At 51.2% G+C, this 14,392-nt stretch overlaps 5 protein-coding genes across 5 annotated transcripts; 4 read left to right on the top strand and 1 right to left on the bottom strand.

Moving 5' to 3' along the window:
* Positions 1-1,066: 1,066 nt before the first annotated feature.
* J7T55_005648 (serine/threonine-protein kinase tsuA) lies at positions 1,067-3,861 on the top strand (the record flags this gene model as incomplete). The annotated part of the gene is made up of 4 exons (XM_053144126.1): positions 1,067-1,111; positions 1,166-2,209; positions 2,268-3,011; positions 3,088-3,861. The coding sequence occupies 4 exons, from the start codon at positions 1,067-1,069 to the stop codon at positions 3,859-3,861; spliced, it is 2,607 nt and encodes an 868-aa protein (XP_053000419.1).
* Positions 3,862-5,278: 1,417 nt separating this feature from the next.
* Positions 5,279-7,197, top strand: J7T55_005647 (uncharacterized protein; the record flags this gene model as incomplete). Its single annotated transcript, XM_053144019.1, has 7 exons — positions 5,279-5,331; positions 5,412-5,468; positions 5,632-6,050; positions 6,132-6,799; positions 6,858-6,968; positions 7,026-7,081; positions 7,173-7,197. 7 exons carry the CDS (start codon positions 5,279-5,281, stop codon positions 7,195-7,197), a joined length of 1,389 nt encoding a protein of 462 aa, XP_053000418.1.
* A 448-nt stretch (positions 7,198-7,645) lies between these two features.
* Positions 7,646-9,103, bottom strand: J7T55_005646 (Anhydro-N-acetylmuramic acid kinase; the record flags this gene model as incomplete). Its single annotated transcript, XM_053143908.1, has 2 exons — positions 7,646-8,749; positions 9,014-9,103. The coding sequence occupies 2 exons, from the start codon at positions 9,101-9,103 to the stop codon at positions 7,646-7,648; spliced, it is 1,194 nt and encodes a 397-aa protein (XP_053000417.1).
* A 533-nt stretch (positions 9,104-9,636) lies between these two features.
* On the top strand, positions 9,637-12,170 carry J7T55_005645 (Sugar transporter STL1; the record flags this gene model as incomplete). The annotated part of the gene is made up of 5 exons (XM_053143798.1): positions 9,637-9,920; positions 10,011-11,119; positions 11,174-11,335; positions 11,423-11,536; positions 11,953-12,170. The coding sequence occupies 5 exons, from the start codon at positions 9,637-9,639 to the stop codon at positions 12,168-12,170; spliced, it is 1,887 nt and encodes a 628-aa protein (XP_053000416.1).
* A 1,110-nt stretch (positions 12,171-13,280) lies between these two features.
* On the top strand, positions 13,281-13,924 carry J7T55_005644 (uncharacterized protein; the record flags this gene model as incomplete). The annotated part of the gene is made up of 2 exons (XM_053143687.1): positions 13,281-13,533; positions 13,620-13,924. The coding sequence occupies 2 exons, from the start codon at positions 13,281-13,283 to the stop codon at positions 13,922-13,924; spliced, it is 558 nt and encodes a 185-aa protein (XP_053000415.1).
* Between the last annotated feature and the right edge of the window lie 468 nt (positions 13,925-14,392).

Genomic DNA, 14,392 nt, shown 5'->3' with positions numbered 1-14,392 from the left:
CGTGTGAATGCGCTGTACGGATCCATCCTCGATTTGGCGTCCATGGCAGCTGCTCCGTGTGTAGGAAGGCATGTTGATGAAGAGTGAATATGGTTAGATTGCTTCGATGGATCAGAGTGTGATAATTGTTCAAAAGCTTAATGTTGTGAACGATGGTCAAGGGGATTTGGGAATGAGATTTGGGGAAGCGTTCATAAGTCTTATCATGGACTCGCTTGGTTGCCTTGCGGCAGCCTGACGCTGCTGAATCAACATGGCAACCCATGGGTCATATTCTGCGGCCCTTCTATATCAAGTCTTTCCTATATACAGAGTACATAGGTAGGCCAAGGACCTAGGGCAACAGCTTAGCCAGAGTTCCAATGGGGGCCGAAGCAGGACTTTTTCCACTTCTCTGGCAAGGCAAATGTTTTGCCTCCTTCTCGGTGATTACTTCTAGACTCACTCAGTGGAAGGCCCAGGTGGTCTTCCAAGGTGGTACGCACAACGCAGCTCGCCAAGGTAGAACACTAAGCGGCACGCAGGTTGCATATTGGGCTGCATTTAAGGGCCTATGAGGCAAGGATCTTGAGTAGATGTCACTCCCCGACCAGGCTGAGATGGGCAGGTAGCTAAGCCCACGGCGCTGTGCATGCAGAAGTTTTCTAGCGCTGACTCCAAATTGAGCGGCTCTGCTCTGAAGCTGGCTAAGCCATGCTGCGTCTGAGGGGGTGCTAGCTGACTGGGAGCCCGTATCGCACCATCATGCCGGCGCCCACGGCTCAGACGAACACGATTATATGCACTCCGCACCACTCATTCTCTCACCCTACGCACACTGCCTTTTCGCCGTCCGACGTGGAGTGGTTTGCGTTCCACTTCATACCCGCCACGCAAGTTTCAAGAAGCTAACTTGCCCCAAGCAGGCAGCCTCCACCTCGGCCACCTATTTGGCTGCGGTGCTTCAGGCGTTGTTTCGTTCAGTATATTTCTCGCTACGACCTGGGCTGCGCCTCCCCCTTGCATCCGGGGCAAATCGACATCCAGTCAAGACTGACCACTGAGTCATCTAATTACTCACCTAGACATGACTCCCCAAGCTCCGCCTAGGCTCGCCGAGATTCCAGCCTCAGTATGTGGCATGATTTTGGGGGTTAATGGAAAATGACTAACTGTTGCAATTCAGCCAATCTTGACAGCCGTGTACGATCTACCACCACAAAGGCAGACGTTCATACCGTCGAGTAACTGGAATGTCAACAATGTTCCAACCAATGAAGACATCCCTCTGAAGCTTGACACATCGGCCGGCCGAGATGATGCAGAAGACGCAGTGTCTGCATCGTCTTTGAGGCCCTCTTCTTACCTTCCTGGAGACCTGCGGTCATCGGAACGGCGCCGTTCTCAAGGCCTTTGCCCGAGCCCCAAATCCGAGAGGTCTGTCTCTGAGAACGACGATACATTCACTATACGTACAGACTACGATGTAGGATACACGGCTGCCTGCGAAGAATATGCTTCTGAGGGGGGGATCGCTACTACCCCCGCGGACCAGGCAGATATCCTCACCCAAATTGGATCAGTGTCGAAGACCGAGCCACTGGACGTACTTCTGAGAGACCGTTTCGTCACTAGAGGTGGCAATTCAAGTGGCACAAGGCAAGAATGGATTCCCATTGGTTCCCTGTTTCAACTTGTGAACGAGAGCCAGGTCTATCACGAGTTGACGGAGGCCTTCAAGGCCGCTCACCTGAGATTCCAAGACAAACAGATAAGTGACTATGCTCGGAAGATCTGTCAATTTCGAGAGTCAGAATACCATGATGGGAAAACGTCACATAGGAAGATCTTCGCAATTCTTGCCCTCATGGATCGTATCGTGGACGCGCCGTTCTTCGTCGATCGCGGATTCAGCGACCGAGACCTGCCGGTTGAAAATGTGCGCAACTTCGGCGGGCCGGGCTTCCGCACCTGCGGTGGGGGAAGAGAAACGTCTTTCGAGGTTCCAGATCATTGGAAACCGCATAACTTGGATTCCTTCATAAACTACCAAGAACATGTTATGGCACCCTTTTTTGAACTAGATAGCAATTCTGTCGCTTTCTACAACTTGAACGAGAAATCTGTGCTGCCGTTCATCGAGGATGAAAGCAGCCATCGACGCACATATGGGTACCATGGCACTGTTTACCGTGTCAAGATACACCCAGATCATCATAATGGCCATGAAGTAAGCAAACTTTGGCATCATCTGTGGGCTTGACGGTCCGGCTAACTTTTGCAACCAGGGCCTGGATGGCGACGATGATCAGCGACAGAACCCTTCGTTTGCTGTGAAAGAATTGGTATGTAAAGATGGCAAAGAGGATGTGTTCCAGGAAGAGATTGAAGCGTGGAGGCAAGCCGCTGGCACCGCTCTCCATCCCCATCTCATTCGACTTCTTGCAACATGGCGCCAGTCTCAGGTTTGGAACCTCCTTCTTCCCTGGGCAGACGGAAACCTCTGGGATTTCTATGAGAAACACCCCGAGCCTCAGCCCGATCTATCACAAGCCAAATGGATGATCGAACAGCTGCTTGGACTAGCCGGAGCCCTGCAGCGGATTCACCGGAGCGGATCGGGTGACCTAGAGACGAAACGTTGGGGCATACACGGCGATATCAAGCCCGAGAACATATTGTGGTATAAAGACAGCGCGGACCCGAACAATCTGGGGAAGTTTGTCATCTGTGACTTCGGTTTCACTCGCTTTCACACCAAAGCATCCAGATCAAGGGCACACTCCGAAGGCGAAAACCTTAAATACAGAGCACCTGAACAGGGATCAATAAGTAGAGCGTATGACATGTGGTCTTTTGGCTGCGTGCTATTGGAGTTTGTCACCTGGTACCTGGCCGGTCACAGACATGTCGAGGACACTTTTTATCAACGGCGACGACATGATGACAGGGGCGAGCAAGTGTTCGCCGTGGACAAATTCTTCAACTTCGACCATAATCACCGGCCATGCAAGAAGGAGAGTGTCGAGAAGGTGAGATACAGAAACAATTTTCAATCATTGTCCCCAGATTCAATCGTTGTATGGACTTTGCTAACCTTGAAACCAGTGGATCGAAGATCTCCGGCGCCACCGTCATTGCAGTGCGCTGTGCAGCGATCTCTTGGACCTGATGAAGAGGGATCTTTTCGTCATTAATTATAAGGAACGTGGCGATTGCCGCAACGTCGTTTATGAATTGAGGAGCATCCAGAGGAAACTGAACGCCCAAGGGGAATCCTATGGCTTGGCCATGGAGCAAGAATCCCCCATCGGCCCCTGGCCTACGCCCCAAGACACTGAAGCATTGCCTACAGGTGGTAGGCAGGTAGTGATACAAACCGGATGGAATGCACCCGTCCATATCACCAACACGTGGCTGTCACGAGATAGCGAGGCAAGCCACGAAGGAAATGTCATGGCCCGCGGCCAGAGACCCTACGGGACCGTGGACCAAGTCCTCCGCACTCCTAGCCAACCGCAGACAGCGACAGCAAACCCGAGAAGATCGCCAAGCCAGAGATACTCCATTCGCATCGATCTGGAAGACGCCGATGATACGGCACCCCTTCTCGGGACTTCCAGCGGTGCATCGCAATCATATGGAGCTGCAGAGACTAGTGGATCACGGCAACCGTTATCGACAGAAACGACTTTGGAGGGAGAACTACACACAGGTAGCCCGGACGAGTCTCAAGGCACATTAGGGGACGTGAATGCCCCGAGCATTTCCAGCGGGATTGCACCTTCCTTGGATCAGAAGGGGAAAAAAGCATCTCACACATCACCTTTCGGGACACTATTCAGAGCAATATTTGGAGGGTGTCTGGCTGCTAGAGACTAATTCGGAACTAGGTGATAGAATTCGCAATGAACCACAGATCATGTGGCTAGAATCCTCAGCAGTATAACGGTCGTAACACCAATTACTGCTTGAAATAATTCCCTGAATTCGAACTGTCTTCCATGCCCAGTAACCCAGGCATTACACAATTTCAACGGATAAATCAACCCAATGTTAATCATCCTGAGAAGGTCCAAGGCCCTCAGTTGCATGACCCACCACCACAGTCAACCCGTCTCAAACATAATGTTCGGCAGCTATGGCGTTCAAAACATGGTTGTTCTCTGCCTTTAGAATCGAGGGCCCGTTAGCGGTTTAGCTGCGAGGGAAAGGGTAAATGGAGTGTGCTGCTCCTCAGGTCGCATACCTCTGTGAGACGTCGCGGCACGGTGCACAAGAAACGGTCACGTTCGAACTTGATTCCGCCAATTTAGTACTTTTGTAACCAAGCAGGGTGAACTCTGGCAGTCCAGCTGTATAGGCAGGCCTTACCATGACGAAGACTCTGTGTCTCGGGAAGAATGCCCTCAACTCCCGCAAAATCACGCCCTCGTCGGCGTATCTGCTTCGGAACACCGCAGTGGCCATGGCTTTACCGCAAAGTGAACTTTTATGTCATTAATTGATTGTTGTTGTGGAATAAGTCGCCAAAGTGGCGTGAAGAAATGTGGTAATACGGCAAGTTGACAGAGCCTGGGGCTGTGTACCTTTATGTACTTGTGGCAAGCACTGAGACAACATCGGACACGTCCGTCGAGACATCTTGTCATATTGAGTGCCCCAAGGTTGTACAGTCAGTCATACCTGTCGGGCAAACCTGGCTGACAGCAAGGCAAACTTTGGCATTGTGGCGATGTGCTACCGAGACCACAGGAAAGTGTGAGGGTGCCCGGGAGCACACCACTGAGCTGGTGACGGCTTGAGTGGCCACACGAATTCGAATATGCGCCATGGAAATGAACCCTACTGCAGTAGTAGTGCGCTGCAGCCTCAAAAAGGCGACACTGCCACGCAGCTGCTACCTCGCCAGAGCCTTCTACGGAACTGACGGATAGGTCACGCACAAGGGTAAGCGGCAGGACCCGTAGACAGTGAGACAATCGGGGCGGAGTGCAGTGGCTGCATGCAGGATCACGTGCTTTGCAGATTGGGGGGTTCAGTGTTCTCGAGCACCCCGGCCAAAGAGCCCTGTGGCAGATCAAGCTCGATCTACCCTCAGAATATTGAGATCTCCAGACGCATCGTGTACCGGAAAAAGTCTCCCGCGTGATCGCAATCCTAGAACTAGAAGTGCTCACAAACTTGGGAGATTGTCAGCAAGCACGTCGAGCTCACAAGCCGGCTCGAATACAGTCAATGGACTTGCCAGTTGATAACTTTGGTCTGACAGAGGCAGACTTGAGCAGAGTATTCCGTTATGCATCTGGACCCCAACCAACAACGGTTGTTCGTTTCATGGACAGTGAGACGGTAAGTGCATGTGTACATTTAAATGCGGCATGTATTGTCTGGTTTAGCGAGGTTAAGCAGCTGACTCCCATCTCTACCAGGAGCCTGAGCTGTGGTCGTTATCCACACGGCAAGATTGGGACAATTGGCTATCGAATGTAAGTTCCGCCATCCTAGAGTAGAGTTTTATAGCAACTAACAGAAATGATATTCCAAAAGGAGTTGCCAGGGATTGATGCGGGAAAAGGACTCGTATTGATGTACTTCCGAACACAACCTGACTTCTTGAGTGCCTGGTTCCCTCTGACACGAAAGATATAGTCTGGCTCTTAGAGATGGAGAGACCGAGACCATAATTCAGCGAATCGAAACGAGAAGGGCCACCTTTGGCCAAGAGCGGGCAGATGAGTTGTTCAAAAGTAGCTTCAATGAGAAGCGCCGCTCCTACAGTTGGCCAAATGGTAAGCAGCTGACGCCGGGCCCCAACGTCTCAAGCAAGCATGAAGCTTCACTCAAAGAGACCAAGGGCTCCGCAAGGGCAGGCCGTGGGCTCCGACATATGCCGTTTGATAAAGAAACCTTCAGCGAGATCGGGCGCAAGTTCTTCGTGCATGGGTCAATATCTAGGGCTGTCAGCCGCGCTAATGTGCCCTTGTTCTCTCGCGCTCGGCTTAGTATGGGTATATCGGTTCAAGATTACTGCTTGGACGAAGACAACAAGTCCAAACATGATGCCATCGGTACGTGGCTCGTGTGTCACTCTCAAAGTACAGACATTCAGAATATGTGAATGCCCAGATTCTAATCACTTCTTCTATCAGTCTATAACTGCCGCTCAGCTAACACCTGGAGCAACGACCTCGCATTGACGGCCACATATTTTCACCGGGGCCAACTCACATACGGGATACTACTCGGATGCACTGCAGACGTAGAGAGGCGGGTGCTCAACCGGGTGTCTCTGGCTAAGGAGCAGGGCTTCCATCCACTTCTCCTGGCGGGGATTTTCTCCGAGATCGAGAGAGAAAGATTGATTGAAGTCGTAGACACAACAATTGATCGAATCGAGGGAGCCATCTTCGACCTTGACTCCAGAGGCAGCGTGCTCGACGAACCTGAGGCACCGCCGGCGCTGCTCCCCGAAGACGACGGTTTGCAGCACCCAGACGGGGAGAGATACGAGAGAAGGACAGCTTGGCTGAACACCACATTCTTGCAGAACAGGTTGAACATCTGGAAGAGACAAGTGCTCAAAATGATCGAACACGTCGATGAGCTATGTGCAGAGCCCGCAACGGATTGCGGTGGATCCTCGCCACCTCTGCGGGAGGCACAGTGCGCCCTCGGGGCTGTAACGGATGCTGATCGGTCGTTCACGCGAACGAGCTGCCTGATCAAAGAAAGATTGCAGTCGCTTGTGGAGGAGCTGGACGAAAAGATAGAAGACTGTAACATGAGGGTCGAGGGGATGGCCATGGCTACGCAATGGGTAAATCTACATCCCTTCCCGGGTAAGGCCTGGTATTGCTGTTCTGACCCGTCTTTAGGCCCATGGCGATACAAACATGGATATTGCCCGAGCGGCCGGACGTGATTCAAGTCAAATGAGGTCGATATCCTTGGTCACCATGGTTTTCCTACCTGGGACCTTTTTCGCGGTATGATCACTCCGGTAAACATCTTGCTGATTGTGAGCTAATCAAGTTGATCTTCAGACTGTTTTCTCCATGACCTTTTTTGACTGGGGTGACGGTGGAGCTAGCGTGTCGACGTACATTTGGATATACGTCTTAGTAACGGTTCTCTTTACGTTTGTGACGCTTCTGGCGTGGTGGTACTTTCTCATACGCCGACGAAAACAGTCACGGGCTGCTGATCCACCACTGAGAAATTGGCAAAGAATCATATGCTGCTAAAGAGCCCGGCTACAGACATGTCATCAAAAAATTGGCCCGGGGGAGTTTTGTTCGGCTCTTTCCCCTACGTTCATTCGTTGCACCCCTAATCATGAGCTTTATTTCAAATTCTACTAGTGAGGCCGTCCCGAAGTTTAACCTCGGACCTGATTTGACACGTGCATGAGTCCTTTAGAGATATCATTCTTCTGGACCTCCTTTTCTTCTAAGGACCCTTCATCCCTCCAACGCCAAGAGAATATAGATGATACTATCTTTTGAAAGAGAGGGTTAAAGGGCACCTCTTAGCTATAAAAGTAGTTTCCTAAGCTTTGCAACAGTCGAAGCTGTGGCATCGGTACCGAAACTTGTTATAAGTCGGGCATATCCGTACCAATTGCCTTTGCACCATCCATTCATGCTGGCTTGTGTCTCCAAACTCACCACTTGTTGTCGAAAACCTTTCCGTCCACGTAATTCGTCATCTCTGTCACCCAGCCCAGTAATTCCCTACCCTCTCCGAACTTCATTCCTTTGCTCATAACTATCCGATAATTATCCCCGGGGCTCACCTTACCGAGAACATATGGCCTTCTTGTCTCCACTCGGTCTGGAACTGGTGTACTCCTACCAACCAAAGCCTCCATCCCCTGCCAAGCAAAAGTGACAGCTTCCTTTGCACCGCCCGGTATACCAGCATCGTCAAGCATGAACATCTTGACGCCAGGCAGCTTCTCCTTCATGTAATCTGTGATGTTGGGGTTATGAGCCCCTCCACCACACATGAAAACTTCATCAACCTGCTTCCCTTCAGGGCCATATCGGTGCCAATGGTCAACAATTGCGTGGGACGTGATCCTGGTAACTGTGGCCACGACATCGTCTGCAGACAGGCCGCGGGCCTCTCCATCGCGGATGAGATCGTCTGCCAGGGTGTCGCGGAAAACCTCGCGACCGGTAGTCTTCGGCGGGTCCCACGAAAAGTACGGAATATCTCTGATGAACTTGTCCACAAGCTCTTGGCAGACAGTCCCACGCTTGCCCATCGCCCCATCCTTGTCATACTCCATGGCTCCGTCATTGTAGTGCCTCACAACCGCATCGATGAGGGCGTTTCCGGGGCCAGTATCAAAGTCATATGCATGATCGGGTCCGTCTGGTGGAATGAAACATACGTTCGCAATGCCGCCAATGTTCTGGCACGCGCGAAGCTTGCCGGGATGATGCAGCAGCAGCGCATCAAAGAAGGCGATGAGGGGGGCGCCCTGACGCCCAGCAGACTGATCCGATACGCGGAAGTCAGTCACAGTGGTAATACCCGTGCGTGAGGCGATGATAGTGCCCTCGGCCATGGTAAGGGCAGACTTTGGAACCCCTTGTTCCGGCATCGAAGCAAGCCAAATAGTCTGCCCGTGGGATCCGATCGCGTCGATAGACTTGAGGTCGATCTTGTTGTCTTCGCAGAACTGCTTTACGGCCACTGCGAACACTTCTCCCAAGAGAACGTTGACTTCCGAAAGCTCTGACGCAGAAGTCCTGTCGTGCTTGATGATGTTGAGAACACGCCTTTGATTTTGAGGTCCATGGGGATTTCTCCATATTTGAGAAGGGAGAAGTGCATGGGCGAGTCTGGAGTTTCTTGTCGGAAATGGCAAAGAGCGCAGTCAATACCGTCCTGGAAATTGTCAGCCATTTATAAAATTTTGAGACCTACTACAGCTGGGTATAAAACGCCACGGGTTTTATGAATAGTTTATCAGCCAGGACAATGACAAATCTATTGATCTTATCAATCACAATCCACATACCATTGACGTGCCACTGTTCATCCCCAAGACGACCATGTCAAGCGGCTGGCCCTTCGACGTTTCATTTGTGAACTCATGGTCACTCGCCATGTCGTTCCTCAAACAAGTGATGATAGGAGGAAAGAAGCGGTTTTGTTAAGTTGACCTGGGTGAGGGAGGGATGGAACTTCCGCCCGAAAACTTATTGATCAGCATCCAGAAAGATCTGTAATCTTTTTGTACGGAATTATGATAGCTTTAGCCGAAAATGTGAGACCGATGCGGAGCTCACATGCGCTCTTTGGAATTCTGGGCTTGGTTGGTCAGACTGGAGGCACACGCGACAGTCGGCCCGTAAATAGGAACTCTGGGGTTGGTCGCGGGGCAAAGTCGGAGAACCTCAAGGCATGGACGCCACAACATCCACCGGTGGTCAACTGCTCCTTATTGGTTCGTATCAAAGCATGACTTCGCAGAGAGAGGTAGTGTTACTTTTCGGGTCGCTCTCAGCAAGATTGATCTCTTAGTAATGCCTCAAGCTTCAAAAGTAGTTCTCTTGCGCATGGTCTCATTGTCAATCCACTGTCTAACAATCACACCGCTTGTGTACCGGCGTAACACGAACATCACCTATCACCATCAGCATGGGCTATAGCACCTGGTGGAAGCGGCTGTCAGCCAAACAGCTCAACATCGCCATACAAACCTTCTCTCTCATCAGCATTCTCTTCGAAGGCTATGACCAGGGTGTTATGGGCGGTGTCAACGCCTCGCCAAGATATGTTGAAACAGTCGGGATTGGTCTCCCCGACGGCACTGTCACGGATACTCTTCATCAGGGAGGCATCGTCTCGGTGTACTACATGGGCTGCATTGCGGGTTGCTTTGGTGGAGGTTGGGCGGCGGATCGGATCGGCCGTATAAACGGGTCCGCACCCTTGACTCTCTCCTTCTGGCTCTCTCCGTCTATCTGTCTCTCCTCCACGCCTTCTTAGCACAGGTGCTGACCTTTGTCAAGTATTTTCATAGGATGCATGTTCGCCTTGGTCGGAGGGGCTCTTCAAGCCGCAACGCAATCCAGCGACTTCATTATCGTTTCCCGAGTGGTCACAGGCATTGGCACTGGGGCGTTAACGGGTATAACACCGGTGATGGTCGCGGAAACATCCACAGCAGGACATAGAGGCGGCTTCCTCGGCTACGTCTTCATTGCCAATTACCTCGGTATCTCCGTCGCCTACTGGCTGTCGTTCGGACTTGCCTTCATCGATGGTGGCTACTCGGAAGTTCGATGGCGATTCCAACTAGCTTTTCAGTGTTTTCCCGCCCTGCTTCTCTTGCTCGGAATCAAGATGTTGCCGGATACACCTCGGTATTTGGCATCAGTCGGAAGGTTTGACGACGCGCGAAATGTCATCGAGTCTGTTCGTGGAGGATTCGGCCCCGAGGTTGAAAGAGAGTATCTTGAGATCAAGGCTGTTGCGGAAGAGAGTACAAAATCTTCGCCCATAGAGTTCATAAAGATCCTGATTGGAAAAGGGCCTAAGCCCGGCTTTAATCTTGGTCAGCGCGCCTGGTTATGTTTGTTCCTGCAAGTCATGGCATCGTGGACCGGCATTACGGCCGTAACGGCATATTCTCCGGTTCTCCTGTCGCAAGCCGGATATACCAAATTAACCCAGAACGGACTTGCTGGCGGCCTGAACACCATTGGTATCATCGGCACCATCGTCAGTGCCCAGATTGTTGACCGTCTCGGTCGAAGAACATGTTTGATGGGCGGCGCTTTTTGCCTCTTTGCCGTGAACCTAATCGCAGGCTCACTCTACGAAGCTTCTCGTGCCAATCCTGACAGAGCTACTCAATTTGCCCCCGCTGCTGTAGCAATGTTATTTCTTTTCAACCTGTCATATGCGGCTACATGGGGAACAGTTGCGTTTCTTATCCCAACGGAAGTTTGGTCATCTGACTTGCGTGCGCAAGGCAACGGGTTTGGAATCACCGGTTGGGCTATTGGTGTTGGAATGACCACCCTTGTGAACCCGATCATTTTCGAAGTCTTGGAGAATCGGACGTACTTCCTATTCGCTGGCCTCAACCTTATTTGGGTGCCCATTGTGTATCTGTGTAAGTATTATCTGCTCTAACATACGGTTTAATATATATACTGATCATGTCCAGTCTATCCCGAGACCTCAGGCCGTTCCCTTGAGTCGATTGATGCACTCTTCGCTGCAAACAGTGCCTTTACATGGGACATGGAGCGGAGCTACTTGGCTCACAGTGACGTTTTGGCTAATCGTGGGCATGGCAATGAAGGGAATGTCTTCATCGGCAAAACACGTTAGACCTCTCGTCAGCTCCTCTCCCATTTTGTGGATCAACTTAGAAACACAAGAACATTCGAATACAGTTCTGAAGAACTTCTAGACGCCAATCCTGCACAGACAGGGGCTTGTGGAATTTATGAAATTCATGAATTCAACATTGACTCTCGTTTTGCGGTGCCCAAACGGATTTACGACGTTGGAAATATCGAATTCAGTATGTATTCAGACACATGCACCGGGTTCTTCTACCAGATCTCGAACTAGAAGCAGAGTGGTATGTAGCTGCATTCGCCCCGAGTTGTTTCCGGCCACTCGATGGAGTCAATTCGTTTCCCTTCTGATTGACACCTTCATTCCCAACTTGCTGGATATTATTATCAAGTTATGTTCCAACCTTGACTGGTTATCGATTTAGTATAGACAGAAATGGAGATGCAGCCGCCTAGATCAGATGCATTTAATCACATAATTTACTCGAAAGAATAGTCCTCCACTCTTGGAGCTTGTTGCGCGTAGGATTTTCAAGCTGTGAAAACGCCATCAAACGACGCAGTCGAAGCTATCTTGCAGGAAAGGAACCAGACGGTGATGGAAACACCTCACGAACAGTATGTCATGTTCAAGACACAGCGTGCAAGATTTTCAGCAACCAAAAGTATTCTGGGCCACCTGGCGTCCATTCAGACATACTCATGGCCGATGGCCGAGTCCAGATGGTCCAAAGAGAGATTCTCGACAGGTACAGACGTCCCGTGGGAGAGTACATAGCAGAACGTATTGGACAGCTGAACCCCGAAGAGCATGTGGAGCGCGACTTGCTCTACCTAGCATGCGATCCCAGCGGGTGAAAAGACTGTGCAAGTGATTGAAGTCGAATTAAAGGAGGTCGTCTGATACCAAGTTGATGCTGCAGATATCGAGGAGGAGGCGTGGAATGAAGCTCTTGTGAGCAAAGAACTCGTTGTACATGGTTAAGGGGCTGCTGGGTGGAACCGCAAGTGATTGCTCTCAATACAAGGGTATCCCGAATAGCCTGATCGCAGTTGTGCTCGCACTGCCTTCTTTGTGGCCCTCGAGCAGGCCCACTCCTTGATTGCTTCTCCTCGACAACCAACCATCCACTTCTCTTCCAGCTTCCACCGCTGTTCGGCACGCTTCGTGGCGCCGTTAAGCCTCGGCCTCAAGGAGGTCCTCGCCAGGCATTTAAAAATATGAAGCCGACCTTTCTGTCTTTTCTCGAGCATCTGGCATCCGACGGCCCGATATAAATGAATGACACCGTTCAGGGATATGGTACGTGGCAAATCTTTCAAGGAATCTATTGCTCACTCAGCAGTGGCAGTGTTGGTCTTCGAAAAGTAATGAAGCGGAAGCGTCGGCCTGTTAACCGGAGAGACCGAAGAGGCAGTCAAAAAGTGCCATTGCCGTACTGGCCACTGGTAGCAGTGGCATTGCGGTATACTTGAGTAGTGAATGACGGAAAGTGGTATTAGTGGTGCTCAAGTGCTTGCTTTCACAGATGCAGAATATTCACACCGCATTCCTCCCTAACCCCGTATTTTAGCCCCGTGACCCAAGCCGGCACAGGCCACCAAGAAAGGGGGTTGAGGATAACTTCATCAATCGAAAAAGAAACAGCATCAAGCAGGGAGATTGCGGGGTGACAAAAAGTGGACAGGATGAACGCATTGCCAAGCCAATATGACCAAGTCCGTACCACCTTTCTCTCTATTTAGCGTTCGTGTTTAACAAGGATCATGAACACACCGACTCAGAACAAGGCACGTCCCAACACAACTGAACCCAAGGAACGCATATAAAGATGTATGATAGAGACGGACTAAATGAGAACAAAAGACATAACTCCCCAATCTAACAGATCACACATGCCGCAGACACTAATCACATACTACCCATATCACCCCTAAAATATCATTTATAAACCACAAACTCCGAAAATGAAGACTATTGCCGTGTTCGCCGCCGCCCTTGCCTGCGCCAGCAGCGCTCTCGCCCAGAATGAACAATACTACAACCTGGTCGCCTCCGCACCCGGCGAGACTTTTGACGGCGAGGCCTTGGAGCCCCTCGGCCGCCACTGGCACATCGGCATCCAGGCCAACTCCTCGTGCGGCGACGCGACCCCAGCGGTCGCACTCATCGACGAGGCGATCGCAGTGTACAACGACGGCACATCGCACCAGCAATACGGTAAGTGAACTTTCATCAACTCGACATGCACTACGCACCCGCGCATCATCCAACTGGCCTTCTGACATGCCTCTTCAAACGAAAAGCATACGTCGACATTTCCGGCGCGGCCGACGGCCTTCTGGCCTTGACCCCGGCGGGTACCCCGGGCGGGGCTCCCAAGGGGCCCTTTGCCCTGATGGGCGCTGAGCAGGACCAAATCTACCTGTACTACAACGGCGCCGACGCCGCCGACAGCCAGTGGCTGGCCTGCCCGGGCGAGGCCGATGGCGAGTTTTGGGTCTACCCGGAGCAAGCCTACGCCAAGTCGGTGGGCAAGGACCAGTGCACGGTGTTCCGGGTTAACGCTCAGCAGGTCGAGCAGCCCACTGAGTCCTGCATATTCTACTAGGTTTTGAGTGGTACCCAGGGGAAATGACAGGCCACATGATTTGGGTGGGCAATGGGAACAACCCAAAAGTTAAAAAATTTTGTACATAAATTAGACTTAATTCTTATCAAAGGATAAACTTAACGTTCAAGTCATCTTCCCGGATTTTCCGGACCCCTTGAATGACGCATCAAATGCCGCATCGTACGTTCTTCTATTGAAAGGGCCATGTAGTTTGGGATCCCAGGACTACTTTGATGGTGTTGTTATCCACCGAAATGGGAATACTGTACAAAGATTTAGTTGGGAAACAAAAGGGGGATATAAATAATAAGCGGGCCTACTGCGGATCTGATGTGGACAACTGAATAATGTATAGAGCAGGTTGAACGGCGCCCGTCAGTAGCTCCTTGTGGGTCTAGGTTCATGCTGTCTACACGGCAGAATCCCAGCAGAATAGGGCGAAGATCTGCATACCTAGGAATTGAT

This window comes from Diaporthe amygdali (genome assembly GCF_026229845.1).
Source record: "Diaporthe amygdali strain CAA958 chromosome Unknown NODE_1_length_4327563_cov_65_473760, whole genome shotgun sequence".
In the NCBI taxonomy this organism is placed as follows: Eukaryota; Fungi; Ascomycota; class Sordariomycetes; order Diaporthales; family Diaporthaceae; genus Diaporthe; species Diaporthe amygdali.
Note: the sequence above shows the minus strand (reverse complement) of the source record. Positions and strands in the feature narration are given on the sequence as shown.